Source organism: Hypomesus nipponensis, chromosome 11 (assembly GCF_054491055.1).
Source record: "Hypomesus nipponensis isolate SF chromosome 11, ASM5449105v1, whole genome shotgun sequence".
Taxonomy (NCBI): Eukaryota; Metazoa; Chordata; class Actinopteri; order Osmeriformes; family Osmeridae; genus Hypomesus; species Hypomesus nipponensis.
In genome coordinates this window covers 5,866,333-5,891,963 of record NC_140371.1, presented here as the reverse complement: position 1 = coordinate 5,891,963, position 25,631 = coordinate 5,866,333, and the positions used below count along the sequence as shown (strand labels likewise).

Sequence of the window (25,631 nt, the reverse complement as noted above, 5' to 3'; positions counted from 1 at the left end):
GAGAACAGTCAGACACCAAAATAACTATTACAAACCCTTCTTCCATACACCTATTCATTGCTGACATTCAGTGACATGACATGCAGTGGTAACATCCTTCATTACGTAACTGGGAGTTACACTGTAAGTGACTCACCCTTTCATGTAATACACCTCTGAAAACTGAGGTGTATTACAGATCTATTCATGACTGCAAAGTTACAAGTAATCATTGTCACATTAGTGCATTCAGCTCATGTTACCCAATGATAGAGAATGCCAGTGATTGAGTGTGTGTGCATGTGTGCTTCTTCCTACATGCTAAGTTGCATTTTATAGAGGTCATGGCTTGTAGCTCAGTGGCCTAAAAATATAATGTTGAGCCTGAGAGGGCAGAAACCATTTATGCTGGGGACCCCACTGTGCACACAGACTCTGACTGACCACACACAACCAACATTCAGCCACGAAAAAAGAGGAGGAACTTCACACGCACATACTCAAAAGAACACTCACTGCGTTCTGAAGAGAATCCCAACCAACTCATCGGTACCAGGCCAGTGAGGCCACTCATCTGAGACTCTCTCCACACACCCGAGACATAGTCAAGACCACAGTAGAGACCACAGAAAGAGACAAAGGAAGAGAGAGTGAGATAGTGAGAGACAGAGAAAGAGGTAAGCTATCCTTCTGTGTTGGCTTTTCCTATTATAGCAAAATATCATCGTCATCCCGTCCAGTATTCTATCACTTTATTGTGGTTAAATGCAGGCATACATATGTACAGTAAACATTTAAAAAATGTTTTTTTTTGGTTGTGAGTTATGGTTTGTGAAATCCCATAATGTAGTCTGGTGGACTTACACTGCTGTAACAGGTGTAATTACTGTTTGCTGGAAAAACCTTGCTTGTGCATGGGTGGAATGTGCCACGTCCATAAAACTTTATGTTATTTAAGTGTAGTTTCTCCACTGCTGGGAGTCTTCCTGGTCCGACAGTGTTGACCCCTGGACTGAGACAATTGTGGGGTGTGCGTGAGGCGTGCGTGGATCTACCGGTCCGGTAGAGGTGATGGCATCCTACCAGATTAAGAGCCAAGGCAGGAACCCATACGAGGCGGTGCAAGTTGACCCAAACAGCAGCTACGCCACACCGGGGGCTTTGGAACTGGAGCAGATGTTCTGGACAGGTGTCGGAGCTCAGTACACACACGTTAACGAAGTCTGGCCCAACATCTACATTGGTGATGAGTGAGTACACACACTGATTCAGTGCAAAGCTATGGCTGTTAGGATCTCCTGAAAGTGCATGTGTGAATACCAGTGATGGTCGTTACTGTAATCCGTTTACTTTTTTCGAGTAACAAATAAAGTAAGGGATTACAATTGCAATAACAGTAATTAGATTACTTAGGTTACTTTCCCGCAAGCAGGCTGTGTTACTGTGTTACTAAACCGTGATTTTGTTTGTGAGTGTCTAATGACAATCAAGTATGAGTGGTGCGACGTCAGTGTGTCTGTAGAACAACAAGAGATAACATGGAGTGCGGGAGAGAGCAGGACCATGTGGCGTTTAATGCTTGGAAGTACCAACATTAAACCCCGTAAAAAGTGACAAAAACATTAGCATCCACTGTACACTGCGTGGGAAGAAAACTTTTATCTGCAGTGAGAAATTCCACCTCAATCTGAGCAGGGGCAAATCTAGGTTCCCACTTTTGGGAGGGCTAAGCCCCCTAGATAAAACCTATTATTTTTCCTGTGACCCAGCAAAACTACGGGAGTCTGGGGGCATGTTCCCCCAGAAAATATATTTTTAATATCCTTTTAAATTGTGTCCTCTAGTGGGTTTTAGGAAGAGAAATTAACAAATTTAGATTTAAAATATGAAGAAAAAAAATTGTTTAAACAAAATTGGGGGGAGGGGATAATGAAACTTTTGGGGGGGCTCCAGAATAGGACTAGATACGCCCATGAATCTGAGCAAGCACCTTGCAAGCCGGTGTCGTGCCAAGGCACAGGATTTGTATCCCCTGGCCATGGCAGCGCGCGTGCACTCAGAGAAGCGGAGTTTAACTGCTGCACTTTGAATTCAAAGGGAACAAATAGCGACGTGGAAGACTCGACAGGGTTTTCCATAGTAACAAGGGACTTAATTTATCTTCATAAATACGTTCATTTTGCTGTTACATTAAAGGTGACATGACATGCTGTTTTTGGATGCTTTTATATAGGCCTTAGTTGTCCCCTAATACTGTATCTGAAGTCTCTTTCCCGAAATTCAGCCGTGGTGCAGAATTATAGCCACTACAAGTAGTCCCACAATCAGCTTTCCTCAGAACGCGCTGTTTCTGTGTCTGTAGCTTTAAATGCTAATGAGGAGGAGAGGGGCGGCAACATGCGCTAATGTTTACAGGATGTATTGCAATGGCTCGTTGCCCACGTTGCTGTAAAATGCCTCGAATTTAGCCATTCTCATCTGATCACCCAGGTTTGCAGAGGTGCACACTCAGTCATTTCAAAGTGGAGAAAGGCGGATATCGCGAGCCATAACACCAACAGCAGAACGGTTATCCAAATAACAAAGAAGTGTACAACACTCGCGTTACAGCGTTTGTATTCACACACTCACTTGATGCCATTTATCTTTATGTTAGCAACAGTAACTCAGCTGTTAGCTGCAGAGCTAATGTTACAGCCACATTCTATGGGTAGCAAGCTAGGTAACCATATACAGTAAAGCAACAAAATGATATAGCGTTAGTTAACTTACTTGTCCAAGGTGTGTAGCTTGACCAAGGAGATTTAGTAATGATCCAGAATTTAATTTCAGCAAGGCCAGCTTTGAGTTGGCTCAAGTTGAGGAAATGTTTGGCGCAGACATACAACACTTTGGGAAGTTGTGTCGGCGCATTTCCAGCGAAAATACAATTAAGATACGGGTTGTGCAGAGGCTCGGATGAAGGAACAAAAAAAAAAGATGTGTGCTTGCATTTGTATATCCAAGCACTGAGCAACTGTTATGCTTCGTTTGTTTGCTCGCCATGATGTCTCTCCAGGAAAAACCGATATCGCACTCGCCCTTGCACGGTGGTAGCTCAGTTTCTCATGGGCGGGCTAGATGATCTGGTCGGGCAAAGCAGAGAGAAGGGAGGTAACCTTCCCCCTATCTACGTCACTAGGGGGAGATTTTCAAACAGCGCAATTAGCCTTCATTTGTCAAAGGCGGCGAAGAACACGCAGGGCTTGGTTTACACTTTTCGAAATTTCTAGCCACTGGGGGACCAAAGGCAGGCTAGGGGAATTCATATTAATGTTAAAAAACCTCATAAAATGAAGTTTTCATGTCATGTCACCTTTAATGCAATGTGTGAATAGTTTTTTCCTTTCATCTACGCTACCTCCATCTGTCCATTCTCTGCTGGTGTGGTCTGACAAGAATGCCCCATCTTTGCTAACCTCTCCCTCCCTGCCCTTTAACGTGATTTCCGTTTTCATTTAATTTAGTTTAATATGGCTTTTCTACGGTGGCCCCGAAGTGCAAAACACAGCCCCTAATATGAGTACATCCCCCAAATGAAAACACTCCCCCAAATACGAGTCAACTCCCCCCAAATCGGATGACTTGTTCACCTCCCCCCAATACAAAAACACGCTCCCCCAAATGGAAAACGACATTACATTAACTCAAAAACACATTACATTAACTCTGAACGGAAAGGGTAGGTACTAGCCTACACTTCAGCGCTGATTGGATGCAGTAGGCTAACTAACTAGAAATATGAAATTGATCGACAGAAGTACAAAATGCAATCGCCTGGCAGAGTTACGTGCACCAGGACATTTGTTTGGCTATTGAAGAATGAAGCAAATAGTATGCTACTCAGGCAAAAGTATTTAGTGTTAAATGTAAAAATCGATAGCCAAACAATAACTATCCTGGTCAACGTTACAGTTGTCGTTGTGGCATTTCGGTCTTCTGTAGTGGACTATTAGTTTTTTCTTCTGTAAAGTCCTGCTTCCTTCAACTGCGTTTTTAGCGTGCACATATCCTACTTATTGTAGTATTGTGAAACATTAACAGCATATCTAAGATTATTTCATAGGAATGACCCTGATTAAAATAAAGAGTAGTGTCATGACTCTGAATTGTTAACACAAATGTTTCCTCTTTCCTTCCAACCAAAACGATCAAGTTCATAATAATGACAGAGTTACGTGGACTAGTTGTTTGGCTATCGATGTTTACGTTTAACACGCAATTTATGCTTTCGCATAAGTAGCCTATGCTACATGCTTCGATACCCAAATAAATGTCCCGGTGCACGTAACTCAGGCTATTGCATTTTGTACTTCTGTCGATCAATTTTTTATTTCTTGTTAGTTAGCCTACTGCATCCAATCAGCGCTGAAGTGTAGTACCTACCCTCTCCGTTCAGTGTTAATGTAATGTCGTTTTCCATTTGGGGGAGCGTGTTTTTGTATTGGGGGGAGGTGAACAAGTCATCCGATTTGGGGGGAGTTGACTCGTATTCGGGGGGAGTGTTTTCATTTGGGGGATGTACTCATATTAGGGGGGTTGTTTTGTACTTCAGGGCCACCGTACTTCTCAATTAACCGCTTTGTTCACCTGTCTACCATTACAGAGGGGATACATATTATAGCCTATCAGCCCTGTTTTTTCACCTGATATGTGTACCCCCTCCCTTAACATGCAAAGGGTCTGTCCTGCCATCATGTGTGCTATATTACACGTGCATAAAGTTAAAAGATGAAACAAGTTTTGAAAAAGAGACTGTTTCCTTTGATTCAATTTTATATGATGGAAATTCCATCATGGAATATGCAGAAATAATAGAATTAGGCTGAAAGGTCTATTGCTTTATAGCGTATTTAGGTTGTGCATCATGTTTTTGAAAAGTAGGCTAACTAAGTAAAGTAATTAAGTAAAGTTGACTACTTATTTGAAAATAAGAAAGCGCACGCCGTGATACTTCAGTTGACGTGGTATTTACCAAACCTGCAGTTCATCGGGTAGCCTAATCAGTGCCTTTCTCCGCCCACTATATCGTAAATTGCGAGCATTTAAACGCGCAAATTGAATGGGCCTCCTTCTCTTTCTATCATGGATCAGCCACCAAAGTCAAAACAGCGAAAACAAAGATTCAGTGATAACGAAATTGACACCAACACATAAAATGCGATCTGGACCGAAATTACAAATTCCAGTAACTGTAATATTGCATGGCTGCTTAATCTGTGACGCATAATGATTTTGTGTTCACTCAATTGAAAAAGTGTGATAATTGTGGCAAAAAACGCGTATCCTGGTTTACACCTGCTCAGAGGCGGTGATTTGGTGGCCCTAGGCATACGATATTCTCATTATTTTAACTTTGTTGCTCGAAAGGCCAAAAATATTACAGTTAAATGCACTATGTCCAGGCGAGAGGTGTCTTTCAACTGCTGTCAACTCAATTACATTTTAAAGTGAGGCATATTTTTCTGAGTAACAACCCCAACACTGAGGGTTGCCAACTGTCCCAAATTGTCCGGGACATCCCTAATTATGGTAGCCTGGCTGCCAGCCCAACTTCGCCCCGCCAACAAAAAAATTTGGTCGGGAAGTTGGGTCTGGAGGGTCTGTATTGGGAACAACTATATAAAACCAGGATCTGGGCGGACTAATGAAATTGTCAGGGTGGGTCTTTATACGATGATGGACAGATGATCAACAGTAACGTAATCAACAACGTCACGAAAGAGCCCTTGGGTTGAATTTGTTTTCAACAAACAACATATTAGCCTACGTTGCTCTGATTGGTTGTAGGTCTATCCAATTGAGCGAAGAGGCATTTGTTTTACGAGTTCGGTTGAAACACGCCCCGTAGTCACAGCCCAACGGAGAGTTTTCAGACTCATATTCTGACTAGAATTATGAGTATGACAACGTCAGGCTAGAATTATGGGTGATTTTGATTTGTCCCGTCAGGGACAGCTCCAGTCCCGTATTCCAATCACAGCCTCACCGGACTAATAGGCTACTGTAAACGCGGAAAAACTCACGCAAACGTTACTATGGGACACGGTTGTTGCTTGTTGGTGACAGTGTGTGTGAACTGGCCACTGGTGAGGTGAGCATTATTGTGTGTCAAAAGGAGAAACTTGTAATAATTGACTTGACTATTACTATGAACAATACATCCAAGTGAGTAGCTAGTGGTTTTCCAAAATTATACTGAAATTAGTAGGTTTATGGCTAATGAAAGCCTGCTATTTGCGTTATTGTTGGTCAGCGGTTGGTGCGCGCGCATGTGCGTGTGCGCACCTGGAAGAAAGTGTCCCTCATTTGGGGTTGAGAAAGTTGGCAACCCTATACATTACATTCATTACCAATGTAATTTTAAGTTAAACATGTGTGTTTAAACTTCACCTGGGGAAACTGACTTCACCTTCAGAGGCTAGGGGGCAGCTCAGTCGCTCCAGTCTTTGCGCAGGTGTTGGAGCGAATTCTCACTCCCCCGCAGGCTCCCACTCCCCTACGCGTGAACGCGCACTGCCTTCCTTGCGTATTGCTAGTTGCAGTTTGACGAACCAAGGCGATTTTTACAAGCCTAAGTTCCTTCGTCTTAGGCTTTGAGGAAACTGTCAGTAGGATATTTAATTCATGTTTCATCAAAATATAAGTTTTTGTTGTGCTGCACTTGAGAGCCGATACGATTTGTATGTCATTCTACTCGTAAAATCCGAATGATTCACTCACGAAAATAGACGTATTTTGGAGCTGCACTTGAAAACCATGTTGAAGTCGATGTTGTGCTATACTGTCCTATTATCAGAATGAGGGTAATATGTGAATTATATGCGACTGCTGTTATGTCACTGTCTGGTTAAAGCGAGCATTCTTCTTTGTATTCATTTGTACAAATCACTTTTAGTAGAACTATTCACTTCTGATTCTTGATTACGTTGTACTTGCTGTTATAGGCTAGGCCTACTTACTAAATGCACTATATGCCAATTGTAATATAATCGTCTGTTACATGAGTATAGCTACATTATTTTACAAATGTATATAAAAGGCCCCTGCTCAGGGTCCCTCATACCAGAATTCCACTCCTATTTCCCTCTCAGTAAACTACTTGCCACACAACTGTTTTGTGTTTACAATCATATCCATTTTATAGATCCTGCTTACCACAGCCTTGTAAGTATCTTCTAACTTGCAATGTACAGTGCTTGGTTCTAGTACCTGATAAGAAAAGCCTGGACCTTCCCTTTGTGAATGGCTAGTGGAAAACATCTAATAAATGATGACATTTTGATTGGTGATTTGATTTCCAAACAAAAAACTATAATGACATATTTAACAAAAAGTAGAAAAAAAGGGTTTTCACAAGTTTGAGGCTTGACCATGACAACAGGTCAGGGATATACGGCAGGCAGCACAGACATTCTTCTCAGTTGGATTTTAGCACAACAGAGATGGAACCTTCTGAGGCAGCTGTCACAGCCAACCTGAGATTTTATTTGGGGAGGGAGGATTTTGGCATGTATGAAAAACAGTGTTGCCAAAATCCTACTCCCCTTCTAACTTTTACATTTTTGCAACTAGTTTTAAAAGCTTTTTATGGAACACTTTACAGGACATGAGGAGCCACCAAAATAATTTGGGGGTGTGTCAGTTATTATAGCCCCAATATATGGGGGGGAGTAGGATTTTGGCAGGTATGATGAACAGTGTTGGTATGATGAACAGTGTTTACTGGGGTGCTACTCCCCCAGTAAGTTGAATTGCTGCATCATTAAATAGTTGATACAAGTAGCAGTTGTTTTTTAGGATTGTTAAATTAGTGAGGTAGCGTGTGAGATAAAGAGAACTCATACACAGTAGCCTAATGCAATACATACAAGGTGAAAATAATGGGGCATTAAGTTGTATTAACATCTTGAAAAACATCTGATCGCTCTTCTGCTACAGGGCAAACCGTTAACTCCCTAATGGAGAAAGTGTTTGTCATTTCACTAACGGAGTTACAAAATTAAGCTGAGTTGTGGGTTATAGGAGCAAAGTCCAAACTTGCATTCCTTGGAGGTGCAAAAGAAAAGAATTGTACGCATAGAAAAAACACTAAACCATAAATCTTAGAAAAAGGTAGAGTACAAGTTTTATTGCCCCAAAAACTTATATGCAAAAAAATTACATATTTTTAGTGCTTTCAAAACGGTAAAATAAATATTTCTTCTTACATGCTGCTTGCCTCATACCTTACAGCCTCACTGCCTTTCTTACTACCATTTCTCCTGTGAGCGTGGCCAGACAGAACTGCGCAGGCGCGACGCATGCCTACAAAACATTTAATAGTACAAAATAAATGGAATAAATAAAAGAATATACACCTTGTGCATATCCAAGAAACAAATACTAATCACACTGTAAACCTATAATTATTAAGAAACAAAAATAACAGGCAATTTACACAAACGTTGAATTGGCTCTTACATGGGTTTTATAAGAAACCTTTTATCAATCTGAAGATTGGAGAGAATGTTTAAATAACACAACGACTTAAAATGAAGTCTCTGAGGATAGGACGATGTTGATAGTGAATAGAGAAAACAAATATTACATGATTTACAGTCAAATAGGGTTTGTCAGGAGACAGACAGCAATCCTCTTTACAGAATCTCTCCAGATCATCCAGGGTCCTACTTTCTTGTGCACTCATCAACTCAGCCCACAGGTTTGCAATAGGGTTAAATGAATATTGCCTTTGTGTGACCTTATCTATATAGGCTACAATATTTTACTGCTGGTAAATTCCTAAATATTGTTGTGTATTTTACACATCTTTCACTTATATTTGTCAATGCGTTGCCAGTAATTCTGGAGTTGGCTGTCTGAACGGGTGATAAGGATATGGCTATTGTGATCAGCATAAGCACATAGGAAATGTATTTTCTTCCACGCCCTATATCCCTGAAATGTTAAAATAGAACTGTGTTCATCTGTGTTTAATACAACTTAATGCCCCATTATTTTCACCTTGTATGTATTGCATTAGAGTACTGTGTATGAGTTCTCTTTATCTCATACGCTACTTCACCAATTTAACAATCCTAAAAAACAACTGCTACTTGTATCAACTATTTAATGATGCAGCAATTCAACTTACTGGGGAAGTAGGATTTTGGCAACACTGTTCATCATACCTGCCAAAATCCTACTCCCCCCCATATATTGGGGCTATAAGATCTGACACACCCCCAAATTATTTTGGTGGCTTCTCATTTCCTGTAAAGTGTGCCATAAAAAGCTTTTGATACTAGTTGAAAAAATGTAAAAGTTAGAAGGGGAGTAGGATTTTGGCGACACTGTTTTTCATACATGCCAAAATCCTCCCTCCCCAAATAAAATCTCAGGTTGGCTGTGACAGCTGCCTCAGAAGGTTCCATCTCTGTTGTGCTAAAATCCAACTGAGAAGAATGTCTGTGCTGCCTGCCGTATATCCCTGACCTGTTGTCATGGTCAAGCCTCAAACTTGTGAAAACTCTTTTTTTCTACTTTTTGTTAAATATATAATTATAGTTTTTTGTTTGGAAATCAAGTCACCAATCAAAATGTCATCATTTATTACATGTTTTATTAGATGGCATATAGTGCATTTAGTAAGTAGCCTATAACAGCAAGTACAACGTAATCAAGAATCAGAAGTGAATAGTTCTACTAAAAGTGATTTGTACAAATGAATACAAAGAAGAATGCTCGCTTTTAAAACTTATATTTTGATGAAACATGAATTAAATATCCTACTGACAGTTTCCTCAAAGCCTAAGACGAGGGAACTTAGGATTGTAAAAATTGCCTTGGTTCGTCAAACTGCAACTAGCAATACTCAAGGAAGGCAGTGCGCGTTCACGCGTAGGGGAGTGGGAGCCTGCGGGGGAGTGAGAATTCGCTCCAACACCGGGATGCAATGCCACTGCCCTGCAGCAGACTCGCTGTGTGCGAGCCAGACTGTGAACGCCGCTCTGCACTTTTGATGCAGGGATGTAGCTATTTGAGGGGCAGGTGGCTAATTGTTCACTTTCGGTAAATGTATTGTTCAGTTCAATGTTTTTGAGAAGCTTGTGGACATGGTGGCGGTTTGTTTTTACGAGTACATTTTTTGGATCACCAAAGTTAGGGGGGCAGCTGGGGGGGGGGGGGCAAGGCTCTTGAGTGGGGGGGCAGCTACCCTTGCCCCCCTGTAGATCTGCCCGTGGATAGGGGGGTTTGGGTTTGTCTCGCACATGAATAATGTAGGTTAATGGAAGGCAGGATATAATTTGTTTCCATGTTTGGGAGAAACATAAATATGAAAAATAACATACTGTACTATATTCAATATTTATAACATTTTCACCAGGGCCCTAGGCACTTTGCCTAATGGTAGCGCCGCCTCTGCACCTGCTTTCAAGAGGCGCAGAATCTTCACCGCAAAATAGAGGCATGCTTTTATGGGCAGTTTTTGTACACAAATACAAAATTATGTGCACTTTACGCATCCCCTCCCATCTCTTTATGGAAAACTCCCACTTTCCCCTTGGCGTATGTGTGTGGCTATGCAGTCAGTGTTGGTGTGTGTCTGCATACACAGTTAGAGTTTTGTGTTTGAGCATAGCCTGGTTGCTTTAATATCAAGTGTCTGTAGGAATAAGTGTGTAAGTGTGTGCACAGCAGGAAGCCTCAGTGCCCTTTGTGTGTGCACAATCAGGAAAACGGCTCTGGAGCGGGATGGTCTGGAGGAGGTGGGTATAACCCACATCGTGAACGCAGCGGAAGGCAAGTGGAACAACGTGCTGACAGGCGCAGTCTACTACAGAGACATGGACATCCAGTACTACGGCATCGAGGCTGACGACACACCCACCTTCAACATGTCCCAGTACTTCTACCCTGCTGCGCAGTTCATCCAGCACGCACTCAGCCTGCCTCAGAGTACGCACTGGGAGAGACGGAAAATTGAGATGGAGAGAAAGAGCGAGATAGAGAGGAATTCGTCTTCTCACCAAGGCATTGCTTCTCACTGTGTAAAGAGAACCATAGATGGTGTCAAAGTGGCATCTGGGGTTTTTGGGCCTTGACTTGATATAACTGTTTTATTCAGCTTTGTTTCTGTGATCTTTCTGTGCTTGTGTTCCAGGCAAAGTCTTGGTGCACTGTGTGATGGGTCGCAGCAGGTCAGCAACCCTCGTCCTGGCCTACCTGATGGTGGAGAAAGGGTTAACGGTGGTGGATGCTATTGTGCATGTGCGGCAGCGACGCTGCATCCTGCCCAACCGAGGCTTCCTGAAGCAGCTGAGAACCCTGGATATAGTCCTGCAGGAGGAGAGGCTGGCGGAGAGACAGTAACACACGCAGCACAGCCCTGCAGGAGTAAAGGCTGGGGTGTAAGGCGCGAATAGAACATACACACTGCCTTGCAGGAGATGCTGAGACGTCAGAGGCATGATGTTCGATCACACACACTTATGTAGTTATATTTTTTGCTCACTGTGTAAAACTCTTAATTGCAGGTATAACAGATTAATGATATTGATTTAAACTATACTGTTGGTTTGCAATGAAGCAATTCTTTACTTGTCTGTGTCCTCTTTTCAGTCATTACAAAGTGTAAACGGCTAAGATCAGTGAAGGCATACAGAAACGCTGCACGTTTGAGATTGTAAGTTTTTTTATTGTCAGAGGTTTTGGAGGCATCACAGACACAGAACTTCTACTGTACATGAGCACAAACACACAGAAAGAGAGCAACTTTACTCCTTCTCACATCCCAGCACCTGCACACACAGTACCAAAAGCAGAAGATAACACATCTGGATCTGGTCTCTAGATTCCTGGGAAAATTGTGTGTGGAGAACCATCCCTTAACAGACAACGTAGAACAGAAGGCACATGGATGGGAGTACACACCTGTTAAAACACTGTTCTCCCCTCACAACAGCAGTTAGCTTTGTTTGAGTCAAGATTCTTATATTTTGTCTATTTTTTTACGCCAAAACATTCTTACAAAAGATCAATGTGCTCATTAGGAAATAAATCTCATCATGATCAAAACACATTTCATACAACAAAGGGCTTGAAACTTTTAGAAAAGTGTGCCTTTTTTAAGGAATCTATTTGGTTTCACAGCAGCACTGGCCTGTTAAAACATATTTGCTTCAAGGAGCTGTCTAATTAATAAAACTCAATTAATAAATCAATCAATGAATGAAACTTTAAAAGGTGTCTGCCAAATGAATAAAATGTAAAAACTGATGAAAATGTAAATGGTACTACACATTCTAATGCAGTACTCTTATATACCCCCAGATATTGCCCTCTACTCGTCTAATGTTCCATATTATACTCCATTTAGTAAAATCCTCTTTTAGCTTGGCCCCTACAGGGAAAACCAGAGCTGTGAGTGAGTGTGTGTGGGGGGGGTTATTGGGCAGTAAAGCTTCATTGGGCAGTAATGCTTAATCAGTTTGAGACACAAACATACACACTGAGGCAAACAATGTACCAGGTTGGCACAAAATGTCACATGAAATAGCTGTACTTAAATAGAACATCAATAGCACCCTTAAGCCAGATTTACCCTAAACTGCTAACACTCTCTCAGTTCAGAGTATGTGACCTGCTTGGCCTTAGATCACCCCCCAGTGGAAGACTACCATAACAGCCATACAAGTGAGCATGTAAGTTGACACATGGGAGATGGATGGATAGAAAAAATGTAAGGGTCCGGATGGATCAGTTGGCAAAGAAAAGTGTAGGAGATTTGGTTAATTTGAGGGGTAGAAATAATTGCAGGAGATCGTCTGAGCAAGGGGCAGTGGAGGAGAGGTTGGGGGAGTTTGGGTCATGTGAAGAAGGTTGACAGGGGGGGGCTTTTCAGTGGAAGTCAGGTTTGTCAGGGAAGGTGCATCCAGCTCGTCTGATGATGACGTTGGCGGCATAGTGACCCGCTTTCACACACTGATCCAGAGACTTTTCCTGGACCAACTCTGACAGGAAGCCTGCCAAACAGACATAATGCTTACACACAGTACTCACAGAGTACTCAGACAACCTATCTCACATGACTCATGCACGCACGCGCACGCACACACACACTTCTCTCTCATAAACCCTACCTCCAACGAAGGCATCTCCAGCTCCATTAGTGTCCACGATGTCCTTCTGATCAATCGTCAGCACAGGAAAATCCTTCACCTCGTCACCTACACAAACACATTTCTCTAGTAGCTACTCTTCCATCAGTCAGTTCCTGTCTGTGTGCATGTGTGTGTGTGTATGTTCACCATTGCACATGATTGTTCCTTCCTTGCCCTGGGTGAAGACAACAACCCTTGGTCTCTTTTGGTTGACTTTGGGCAGAGCCTGGGTCTTCTTGGTGATCTCTTTGATGTCCCTGGTCTATATACAAAAAATTATTTGCATTAGTTGGCAAAACACAATTCTCATGCATACATAATTATTACTGGTATGTGTGTGCGACAGCTTGCCAGCTCACTCACTTCAAAGCCCTGTTCATCAGCAAAGGTAGCCGCCTCCTGAAAGACACAGGGAAGCCATGAGATATTTGGGCCTTCATTTCAGCCATGCTGCACTGCTGTGTGTGTGACTGTGTGAGAGTGTGTATGAGAGAGTAAATTAGTGTGTGTGTCCTGCTGTCATTACCGTCTCGTTGCCAAAGAGCACATCCACGTACGGCATGACCTGCATCAGAGCGTCTTTGAAGAACTGGCTGATGAAGGGGGCGGAGAGGTTGAGGCTGAACAGCTTGTTGTTTTCTGATGCATGTTTGGCAACCTTCAGTATGGACTCCACTGATACAGTCAGAAAGAACCCCTGGGAGGAGACCACCTGGTTAGAACCTGTCTTAGCCAGTGGCGGCTGGTATAAATGGGCTAAGCCATCCCTATCTTTTACAATTAAGTTGAGGAAAAGGTTGAGGTGGCACCTAGAACAGCAACACCAAATATTCACATGAAAAATTGCCTTATTTTTTCCAGCCCAAATGCATCAGCAACCATACATCTCCATAGTGTGTGTGACTGGTTGAGGCATTAAGTCAGCCCACGAGCCACTGACTTTTGACCAATGACACCCGGGGGTGCAACTGTGCAAGACTGGGGACTTGTGAGTGACAAGTATCTGGCACACCCTCATGATTTGTTGCCAATTTGGGCTAAATTAATTCAGCACACAGAGGCCGTTTACTTTTTCGACCAATGACAGCGGACGCATAAACAGTCAGGTGCTAGTGGCTTCTGTGTGTGATAGAGTGGGGAATGTGATTGTTGATTATGGCTGGTGCATAATTTTGGATCAGGTGGATCATTTACTTTGTCATCCGTTTCCTTTGTTTTCTTTAGAAGAAGAGGTTGAAAGAAGAGGTACAGCGACGTGAGACACCGTCCAAAGGTTAAAATAACTTGGTAAGGAAAGAAAGGACGCGCTATGGGCAAGTGTAGCTAAAAACATAATTTGACTTACACTTTTTTAGCCCTCCCACCCAATATCACCACCAACCGTCACTGGTCATAGCACTGCATAGCCTGCCATAGCACTACATAGCCTGTCACAGCATTACAAAACCTGTTACAGAACTGCATAACCTGCCATAGCTCTGCACAGGTCATGTCATCGCAATACATAGCTTGACATACATTTAGTCATTTAGCAGACGCTCTTATCCAGAGCTACATAGCAAGCAACCACATAGTATGAAAACTCCCATTTACTAAATAAAATTAAAGCACCACTCACAGCAATGTAGTAGACCCTGGCCTTCTCTATCAGCTTCCAGTTCTCCTCCAGGTCTAGATGCTTGTCTTTTTTGTAACAGTTGGCAGCAGCCAGGTTAGCAACCAGAGACCTGAATATGGAAGGAAGGGAGGAGGTGGGGAAAGACAGAAATACAGTGTTGGATGAAAAACAGAGTGGGTGTGATCATTTAACATGGTGGATGTGTGAAAGGCAAGGTAAGCGTGTCTCAGAGTGTTTGTGTGTACCTGTTGTCCCCAGTGACGCAGACGGCGCAGGTTCCGGTAGGCTCCTCCTCCTGCTCATAGTAGTGGGCGTCGACATGGACCTCCTCTGCCTTCTCCTTCAGGATCTCCCCGAAGCGATCCTTCCCGATGCAGCCAAAGAACGTGCACACCTTGTGGGGCTCCTGGATCATCCACTACAGAAGACACCACCAGAATGGAGTTCAGAAGAACTAGTCTGGACTCCGTCAGACTGGGTGTGGCCGAGAATTTGGAAGCGCTCCGGTACCATGGTAGCGTCTAACGTACCAGATTGCTGCTGTGTCTAGAACTGTGTGTGAGGATTTAGTTATTATTAATGAATGAATATACATGTAAAATATAACTTGTGTAACCTGTGCAATCTTTATAGAGTTCTGGGTCGCTCCTCCAGCATGGTACTCCACTTTGAACTTTTTCACAATCTCTTCAAACCTGCATCGTGCGCACACACACACACACACACACACACACACACACACACACACACACACACACACACACACACACACACACACACACACACACACACACACACACACACACACACACACACACACACACACACACACACACACACACACACACACACACACACACACACACACACACACACACACACACACACAGTGAGGTTAAGAGAGGAAGGGTGTGAGGTAGACGAAGAGAGGAAGTGACAGGGTACTCAACGTGCTGGAGAGAGCAGATGAACCTAGCAGCTGGCCAGTGTTGAAATCCCCGCCAACACTAACAAACAAATACACCACTCTGATTAATTAAGGCTGTTGTAGTCGCAACTTCTAAATCCCTAGAGTTTAGTCTCACCCTGCAAGGAGCAGCACTCCCTTTGATGAGCCACTCAACACTTGGCTGCACCATTCAAAAGGTTCATTCAAATGACAATATTTCTCATATGAAACTTTAAGTGCAATCTCTTCATTGTGTATTGTTCTTCAGCTTGACGCACATGCCCCCCATGTTTAAACACATTATAAATATAGAAGTTTTATCAGCCTCTCCATTGAAGGGTTTGAGTATGTGTACGTGTGAATGGTTAAGAACGCCGGACATTGATAGGCCAACTGCAGCAAAGGTCCTGAGACTGATGGCTGTTTCAAAGAGAAATTCAGGGGAAGGGGACTACAGGAGGGAGAAGAGAAAAGGAGGGGAAGAGCGAGGATGAGGGAGGCAGGGGGGAAGACTCAGTTCTCTCTCTGAGAGGAAGAAGGGAAGGGGAGAGGAGACGGGAGGGAGATAGGAGGTGGGTGAAAGATGGAAAAAGGGAGAGGAGGTAGGAGGGGGACAGAGAGGTATTTCAGCTTTTACATGGTCCTGTTCTGAGGCCCATGACTGATGTGATAGATGGAGAATGTAATGTAATCCAGACATTAACCTATCGAGCCACAGAACCGAAGTGCTGACAGGATCAACAAGAGCAGGGTAGAAACAGCTCAGAGTGGCTGGATTAGCCATCATGTAATGCCATCGCCTAAAGACCTCTACATCCAATTGGTAGTCTGCTGCTGTTACTGACGCTAAGCTATACCCATAGGGCTGATGCACACTCTCACAGATCTGTCGTCCGTCTTATCTACGCTCTTGTAAAATATTTGCCTTCTGCCTTGACCAGCACTTTTATCTCAAAGGGAATGGGAGGTGAAGCCTCCAGCTTTGCTATTGGCCAAAACCAGTTCTCTAAGCGGAGTCTCCTGCTGTGCTCATTGGCTAGCTGAAAGGGACAGAGGTTGGTTGTGGTTGGCGAGTTCTAGAGTGTTCCTGTTTCGTCTAGTCCGCTCTGGAACAGCAAGAGCAAGCTCAGAGTGTGTTCAAAAGGGGGGAGAAAAGAGGTGCAAGAATGGCGATATACCCACAGTTCTTTGTGTTTGTCCTCTGCCAGGATCTGGTCATTGGCCTTGAGTCCATACCTAAGGGAGACAGAACAAAGTCAAAGCTGGAACATAAATCCAACATACCAAATACTTTCAGCTTCTTTATCCTCTACCTTATTCACACACACACACACACACACACACACACACACACACACACACACACACACACACACACACACACACACACACACACACACACACACACACACACACACACACACACACACACACACACACACACACACACACACACACACACACACACACACACACACACACACACCTCTGTAAATGGTTCAATCTCCTATTCTCCATTTAGTCTCTAAGCCAGACATTCAGCGAGTTTTGCCCAGCTCTAATCCAGACATTTACGCAAGTGGCCTGAGAAATTGGACTCCATAACTAATCAAAGGAGGCCTTTGCCCTAGTCTTGAAGCAGCCTGCCCCAGCAAGGCCTCTCCTGTTGTACTCTAGCATTAACTAAAAAGACTGGGCTGGGAATTAACTATATGAATATCCATTTTATCACTATTTAGGTTAAACACGCAGCGTATTTCTCACATACGCATACAGTCACAACGTCAGCAACGGTGCATACATACGCCGTAGTAAGACCGACAGCTATATCAGCGAGCCTTCACCATTCGTGCCGTAGCTAAAGGTCTAGGAAGGTTGAGGTTGCTTTTCACTAGGTACCTACGAACATGTCTTAATCGAAGGTTCCCCTTTGTTCTTTTTGTGAGAAGTCTCAGGAGCTAGCTACTTACCCGGCGTCATGGAGCTGACCAGTTAAATAGTTATTTAGCACTAGCTTGCTACCTGCATATGCAGAAATTATTTGTTTGTTGTTGTTAATTTTGTGAAGGTGTGAATCATTTTGGATTAATATTTAATATAATAAAGTTCTGTGTAATGAATTATTAACAAAGGAATTATTACGATCCCACCCCAGTCTGACATGAAATAACCCCAACATCCCCCCCCCCCCCCCCCCCCCAGCCACAAATAGCTTTCTAATCTGTGGGAAACACTGAACACCATACCCACACCAGACAACATACCACAAAAGACCCACACTATACCACATCTACACCTACACATCAAATGCCTGTTATAACATGCTACACCTTCTGCTCAGGCCTTCTCTCCCTTTCTCCATGTCACCATCTTTATTCGTCTTCCATCACCTTTTCTCACCACAACACAATTACATGCAGATTACACATCCCTCGCAGGTGGCAAACAAGAATTCACTGGTCTTGTGAGAACACAACCTCAGTATCACACTCTTCTGTGTATACGTGGGTTGAAAAGAGACACAGACAGAAAGAGAAACACAAAGAAAGGGGTGACAACCCTTTTATACTTTGCATTCAACATCTTCCCTTTGCAAGCCTTGTTCCCCAAAGCTACGAGGAGCTGGGAGTCCAATTCCGTCACTCACTTATCTAGGAGGTCCTTGTCCACCACAGATACGATGTCCAGTAGAGGGTTCCCCATCCCAAACAGACAGTTAGCACTGAAACACACAGACACACAAAGCTCCATTAGAAACCACAAAACACGTGAAGAAAACAGTAACACATGTGTCTAAGCATAGGTACAGATAAATAATGTATGATGTTACTTATTCTATTATACAATTAACATACAAAACACAACTGAACAATCATTATAATCGCATTTATATACAACCAGGATGAAGGCATAGTAATGTAGTACTTGCCTACATCATAAAATGTTGTGCCTCACAAACACACACGTTTTTTCTGGCCACACAGCCTCACTATGAAAAGCCTTAGGGGTGCTTTGTACGAACATTATATAAAAAGGGGAACACAATATAATGTTTATGATTTGCCAGCAAAATGAAACAGAAATTGAATGCAGATGGTGTTGAAGTGAGTCCTAGTCAGTCATACATTCAATTATGTTAAATGTTTACTGCGAGGCAACATCAGGACAGGACTGTGTGAGCCATGATCAGTGTGTGTGACTGCATTCATTTGAGTTTCTCTCGGGGATTCTCTGAGTACACTACATGCATTATGGAGTCTGTCATATGAAGCATGTGCTCGAAAACACAAATTCTCAAACCAGCCTTCTACTCCCGCCCCTCGTTGCTGCCCAATAGAACGACATCATTCACAGACATCAACATTGTGTGGCTTGAATTGGCTTTTCGCCATACTAACGTACAGCAAACTCAAGACACACAATAGTATTATTCTGCACTGCAGGCAACGTGTGTACGTGTATCGGAGAAACATTGACAGAAGCCCTACAAGCATCAGTTTAACACACATGAACACACACTTAAAATATTTAATCCTAAAGAACAACAGACAGCTGTATTCTTGGTACTGTTTCTGCCTCAGTGAAGTGAGCAGCCTCCATGTCTGTCCTTCATCCCACTGCTGGCCAGCAACAGGATCTGTCTGTCTCTGAGAAAAGCCCTGATGGTTACGCCTAGCAAGAGCACTTCAGTACAGGTGCCTCCTGTTCCACAAACACTACACAGTAAAACATACACACCCTCTTTCCACTCACTCTCGACAAACAAAAGCATCTCCTTTGGATTACAACAACCCAATACAAACGTGTTCATTTCCCATCTCTCTATTCTGTGGTGAACACAAACACTGGACATCCAAATCATTTGCAGACAGGAGCAGAGACGAGAGCAGTGTCTACAGAAACAGACTGCTGTTTCAATGTCTGTCTCTACGTAGGGGATTCCTCATTCACCAATTAACATCAGTCCAGAAGATACCCTGCATTGATTGTTCAGTGCACACAGTACATCTCCCTTATCATCCTATCAATAAACTAGCTGAATATATCCAGCCATTGACAAGCACCAGATATAACCATGCCCATTGCATCTTTCTGTTCACATTACAATTAATGAAAAGAGCCATGTAATAAGATGACACACTCCCTCCAGTAGGTCAGTGCCCCTACCGTGCAGCAGGCATGATGTCTTCAGTAAGACCAACAGACAAAAACAGACCTGTTGTCCAAACAGAGATAAACCCCAAAAGGACTCTGCGTCCCAAAACTGTTAATTTCAGCTTGTGCAGCTGGATCGATTTTCGTCTGCATCTAAAGACCCTCCTCTAGGGGCTTAGCTGATTGGTCATGTGGCCAGTGGGCGGGGCAAGGTGGCAAATCTGAAGCGGTGTTTGGCTGCTTTCAATATTTTGCCTTTAAGGAACTCGTGTATTTAGATGACACTGAGAAGTGTCACTTCTCCACTACAATAATTGGCTTGGGCACTGAGACTATTAGCGGGCGAACATATGATCATACTTGACATGCGGGCGTAACGCACTGACCAAACAGAAGGGTATACATGGCAATCATATTTTACAAAACAAAGCAAACATCACGTGGTTGAGCAAGAGACTTCCAAAAATGTTCCCAGTTCTGATCAGAAGATAAAAGTCGATAAAGTGTTTCTCTTGGATCACAGCTCTTGCAACACTGTTGTACAGTAGGTAGCTGACCAGCACCACCTATGACTGGACGGTGAAATTGAACATTACCATGGCCAAGTGACCATTTTCATGTTTCTTAACCTTGGACTTCAGACAAAGATTTTCGACGACAGCTGATATGTTTTCAGTTGACCTATCGCACTACCCTGACCTTCAATAGTAAACATTACCATTATGTGATTGGCAGTTCACATTCACGCATGCCTAGCAAGAGACACGTGGGAAACCCCACACGCCTGCCGGACTTTACACACAACTTTGCATCAGTGACACAATATGATTTCAACGACACACCGAGCCAACAGACTAAATACATTTAGAAATAAGATAATAATCCTTTATTTGTACCCGCAGTGGGGAAATTGCAGAATTGCACAAAGCGGCACGTTTCATCAAACACCATCAATGCATAATTATCTAGCCTATTGTTTTAATACACGATCGGTTCTAATTAAAATCCCTACGAATTTGACTGTCTTGTCAGGCCAATGCCTTGCACGTGCATTCTGCAAATTAGTTCAGATTTAGCGCTGTGAAATGGTATGCAATGTAACAAGCTCGATAGCTACCTCACCTGAGTTTAGCTGGACTATTTTTCCCTTTGCTCTTTCTGGCTAGGCTTTTCCTTGCTGGGCTCTTCTCTGAGACTGCCTTCTCTTCTTTCCCACCCCTCGTGGAAAGTCGGAGTCTCTTCGATTTGGGTTCTCCAGATGCCATGTTTCTATCAGTTGCACAGCCTTCGGGAAGGTCTAAATTGACTGCGAATGAGATATCTATAGGAACTGCTACAAATTCAATGGACCACAGCTACAGCAACCACGCGAGCCAATACAAGCTGTCCACGAATTATGCCTGTGCGAAAAGACTTAAGTCAGACGTTGTTCAAATAATCAGGCATCTTTTGGCTTGCTCATGCTTGCATTTTGGCACATAACTGCATTAAGTGTATCGAATGTATTCCAAGACTACTTTGATGCTGTGTGGTGGTAAGCATGTAGACATTTTAAACAGGCGTTATGACAGTGCACATTGGTTGGAAGTCCTTATTATCACATTACAAATGATGAAAACATTATCACAATCAGCGTGAAGGAAGTCTTTCTTATTGTCATTACCAAGTCGCTTAGCCTGGCATCACAAGGCCAGTGAGCTGGCAGATTGGTATAGGCTAGTTCCAAGGCTATAACTAACTAGGTTAATGAAGTCAATAAAGTGTCTTGAATCACAGCCAGTGGCGGTCCTAGCACATTTGGTGCTCCGGGCGAGTTCTTCACTTACCCCCCCCCCTCCACCCGAAATTTTTTCTTCTCTCGTGCCGCACCTACCCCGCCGGCCGCCCCACTTCGATCAATTGGATAGACCTACAACCAATCAGAACAACGTAAGTAAGTAAGTAAGTAAGACTTTATTTATATAGCACTTTTCATACAAGAATTGCAGCTCCAAGTGCTTTACATAAAATCGACAACAAAAACAATAATACAAGTGTGGATGTAACTAGCCGCACTCTATCTGCGGTCTCTCGAATCCGTCTTAGATCCGAACTGCCACTTGCGAACTGCCACTTGCAGTTTCTATTAACGTAATATGTTATTTGTTGAAAACAAATTCAACCCAAGCACTCTTTAGTGACGTAGTTGATTACGTTACTGTTGATCATCTGTCCATCATTGTATAAAGCCCACCCTGACAACTTCATTGGTCCAAACAGCTCCTGTTCGGACATAGTTTTTCCCCAACTAAATGTTTGGAACTATTCACCTTATTTCGGAAGTCACGATGGGACAAGTTTAAACTCAAACAAAATAAAATGGCATGTCACTTGCACTGGCCAGCTTGCAAATACTGTGGATAGCCTACCGAAGTTTTCGTTACTAGTAGCGATGTTAGCTAACGTTAGTTTGCTAGCTGTATATAACATTTCACTGGGTCTCGCAGCTGTTTGATTGACTGAAATTGTTATAAAATGTTATGTTATACTACTAGCCATTTGCTTACTTTAGCATTCTTACAGTATATTCAAGCCCTGGTAATGTAACTGAGAAGACGCAGTAAATAATTCCTCTTTCAAGTAATAAGCCCCCGTTCAAGTGTTGAGCATCAAATTACATTTACATTACATTTACATTTAGTCATTTAGCAGACGCTCTTATCCAGAGCGACTTACAGTAAGTACAGGGCCATTCCAAGGCAAGTAGGGTGAAGTACCTTGCCCAAGGACACAACGTCATTTGGTGTGGCTGGGAATCAAACTGGCGACCTTCAGATTACTGGCCCGATTCCCTAACCGCTCAGCCACCTGACAACGCCTGACTTCATCAACTCTCTCCACTCATTCTCATCGGTACAATGAACAATCCATTTATTTGGCTTTGACGGCCGGCTGCGGGCCATCATATACATTAGTGGGTTTTGCCTCCTCTTCTTCATTCCGGTTAGTCGCCATAGTTCTAGTACTAGACTGAGGCTACCCTCCTCCAGGGTGCAAATTATGGGGGGGTTTGGTGGGGTCTAACCCCCCTAATTAAGACTTGGACCCCCCCAAAAGAGGTCAAAACAACTGGTTGGGGGGGGGTCGATACACACCCTGGAGAAGAAGTTGACCCGCCCGATTGTCATTGATAATTCACACTCTGCTCTCCTCCACGACTCCCCAACGTGACGTTATCGTCGAATTGCATTAATATGCTAATGCTAACACAAGAACTGGTCTTAAAAACCATTTTGAGACACCATTTGGAGATTTCTTAAATAATATACATATATTGAATGCTTTATGTAGCCATTGATCGACAGTGGTGGTTAACCTGCCATATGGCCTTTAATAGTCTTTCTAATTGCCATTGGATAAGAGGGAAGATAACTAGTGCACACCCTATATCATGTAAGTTTTAACACGTTGCATAAAGCTTGTACCAAAGACCCTCAACAAATTTTATTTCTATTTATTATTACAGCATAATTTGTGTAATTTGTCACTCATACATTTGCAGTTTATGGCTAATAGCAGAGACCTGATGTAAAAACTAGAGCCTCAAGTAGATAAACAAAAAGCTAACGTTCTACTGCTAACAATGTTAGCTGGTTGGTTTTGCGGAGGAATCTCAAATACATGTACTGACTGTAAAATTAATGAAACGACTGAATTCTAGAGGACCTAAGCTTTCAAACAAAACTAGAGTTTTATACATGGGGTGGCCAAGGCTACTTCAGGGGGTCCAGAGTCTTGGGTCACTGTTTTTTTTGTGTTTACACACCCTAAAAGACACTGCAATTTGACTTAACAGGTAGCAGAAATCAAGCAGAAATGGACTGCCCAACAACATTACAAATTTACAGTATAATATTTATGTTCATATATATTATGTTAACTAATGGCAAAGAAAAGTTTTAGAATTGGCCTAAACATGACAAAATCAAATCTGTGTGATAAGAAACCCTTTGGATGTATAATTTTAGAATGTCAATGTACAAGCTAGTACACAGTGCAGGTATTATTTATTATACCTACCAACACAGATGTAAACACAATGTTGGGCTAAATTGGGAACCGATCTCTCGTCCATCTGATTACCTTATTTTTCGGACAATAAGTCGCATCATGAATAAGGGCACCCCCCCAGAATGAGCATTTTGTGTTTGTAAATCGGAGTATAAACCGCATTGGAATACAAGACACACTTTGAAAGCAAACAACGTTAACGTTGCGCCGGTTAACGTTGAGCGGAACAATGCTCACGATTGATTACTTGCCATCTCACTAGACAACATTCCCAATCAGGGTGAACACTCAAATTCTCTAAAGACCATAGCATTTCACATATCAAAACAGAACGAACGCAACACTCCAAACAATGCTGATTTAACTAAGCTAATGCTTCTAACCTAGCAGCTTTTCAGCTTGCCGCAGGGCATTCTGGGTACCAAGCGATCTTACAGCATTGTGAAACACACTTCGGTTGTGGATAGTATGTCCAGAAATAAAGCCAAGTCACTCATTTAGTGGCAGAATCCATTGTTATGTCTACACAAATATTCTAGATATAGTACAAGTTTAGCTAGCTTGCAAATCCTGAGGATAGCCTACAGTAGCAGACCTTTCTATGTGATAATGGACAAGGGTGTTTTGTCCCTCGGGAATTGCCATAGGCTTGATGCTGAAAGCATATGTGAAATCAGTGAGGGCTGTTCAAAGAGCAATGTCAAGAAGAGCAGTGGTAAAATACAAGTTATGAAAAGAGACCGCGTCCGTGTCTTATTGTCCACAAGATCATATACAATTAGATCTAAAACGAACTTACAAAGAGCTTGGTTACACTACCAAAGTTGAATTAGTAATGTTGTAAACAATGCTAGCGTTATTTTGCTAGAGCTAGCTAGCCTATAACATTTCACTGGATCTACTAGCCATTTGCGTACTTTAGCAAATCACTGTATTTCCAAGCCCTGATAGTGTAACTGAGACGACACGGTAGCCTAAATAATTCCTCTTTCAAGTAATAAGCCCTCGTTCAAGTGCTGAGCATTAAATTAGCTGCACGGTCTGTAGAGATCTTGAGACAAAGCCACGTTTTTGTTGTAAAACCAGATTATAAACTGCTTCAAAATATAAGTCGCACAAGCACAAGAAAACTGTAAAATCGGAGTACAAGCCGCGGCTTATTTTCCCAAAATTACGGTAGCCTACTGATTGTCTCAGTTTGTCTGTTATTGGAGTCAAAGTTCTAACATTAACTTTCACACCTAGGCTAATCAACATTTGTAAAAAAAAATCTGGAAACCTAAACCCAATGCAAACCTTACAACTTACTTCAAATATTATGCCTTTGTCAACCGCGAAAAGAGCTTGTGGAGCTGTGGAAATATTCTCTATTCTGCTGGCAGTGCCATCCCGGACACCCCTCCGCTACTGACTGTAAGGCTGGGTGTCAAACCTGCCCCCACCTCTCATATGCTGAAGTCGGGAGTTTCTGGTCTCAACTTGATGGCTCTTACACCCCATTCGAGATGAGGTCTGATTGGTTGTTCTTGTGTATAAAGGGAATTGTAATGCATTGTTCTGTGGATTCTTCATCTCCTGAGACCTTTACCTCAGTTGTCCCTTGTCCTACTGTCCTACTCCTTGCTTACCTCTTGCTTTCTCTCTGATTTACAATGATCAAGGTAGAGTAGGTAAGATTTAAAGCTTTCATATTGTA

The 25,631-nt window shown here is 42.7% G+C and overlaps 2 protein-coding genes across 4 annotated transcripts; one reads left to right on the top strand and one right to left on the bottom strand.

Moving 5' to 3' along the window:
- Positions 1-28: 28 nt before the first annotated feature.
- On the top strand, positions 29-12,066 carry LOC146267909 (dual specificity phosphatase 29-like). 2 transcript variants are annotated; one of them, XM_084709021.1, is made up of 4 exons: positions 29-656; positions 943-1,229; positions 10,736-10,959; positions 11,165-12,066. In XM_084709021.1, the coding sequence occupies exons 2-4, from the start codon at positions 1,051-1,053 to the stop codon at positions 11,371-11,373; spliced, it is 612 nt and encodes a 203-aa protein (XP_084565147.1). In that variant the 5' UTR covers positions 29-656; positions 943-1,050; the 3' UTR covers positions 11,374-12,066. The 2 variants fall into 2 exon arrangements, with proteins under 2 accessions (XP_084565147.1, XP_084565148.1); XM_084709022.1 differs by lacking the exons at positions 29-656; positions 943-1,229 and adding an exon at positions 5,434-6,112.
- Positions 11,678-21,219, bottom strand: LOC146267908 (adenosine kinase-like). 2 transcript variants are annotated; one of them, XM_084709012.1, is made up of 11 exons: positions 21,008-21,219; positions 18,378-18,452; positions 16,913-16,966; positions 15,398-15,476; positions 15,027-15,199; positions 14,782-14,890; positions 13,690-13,860; positions 13,527-13,562; positions 13,311-13,425; positions 13,143-13,229; positions 11,678-13,025 (listed from the first exon to the last, which is right to left on the bottom strand). In XM_084709012.1, exons 1-11 carry the CDS (start codon positions 21,148-21,150, stop codon positions 12,901-12,903), a joined length of 1,167 nt encoding a protein of 388 aa, XP_084565138.1. In that variant the 5' UTR covers positions 21,151-21,219; the 3' UTR covers positions 11,678-12,900. The 2 variants fall into 2 exon arrangements, with proteins under 2 accessions (XP_084565138.1, XP_084565139.1); XM_084709013.1 differs by lacking the exon at positions 21,008-21,219 and adding an exon at positions 19,898-19,997.
- Positions 21,220-25,631: the final 4,412 nt, after the last annotated feature.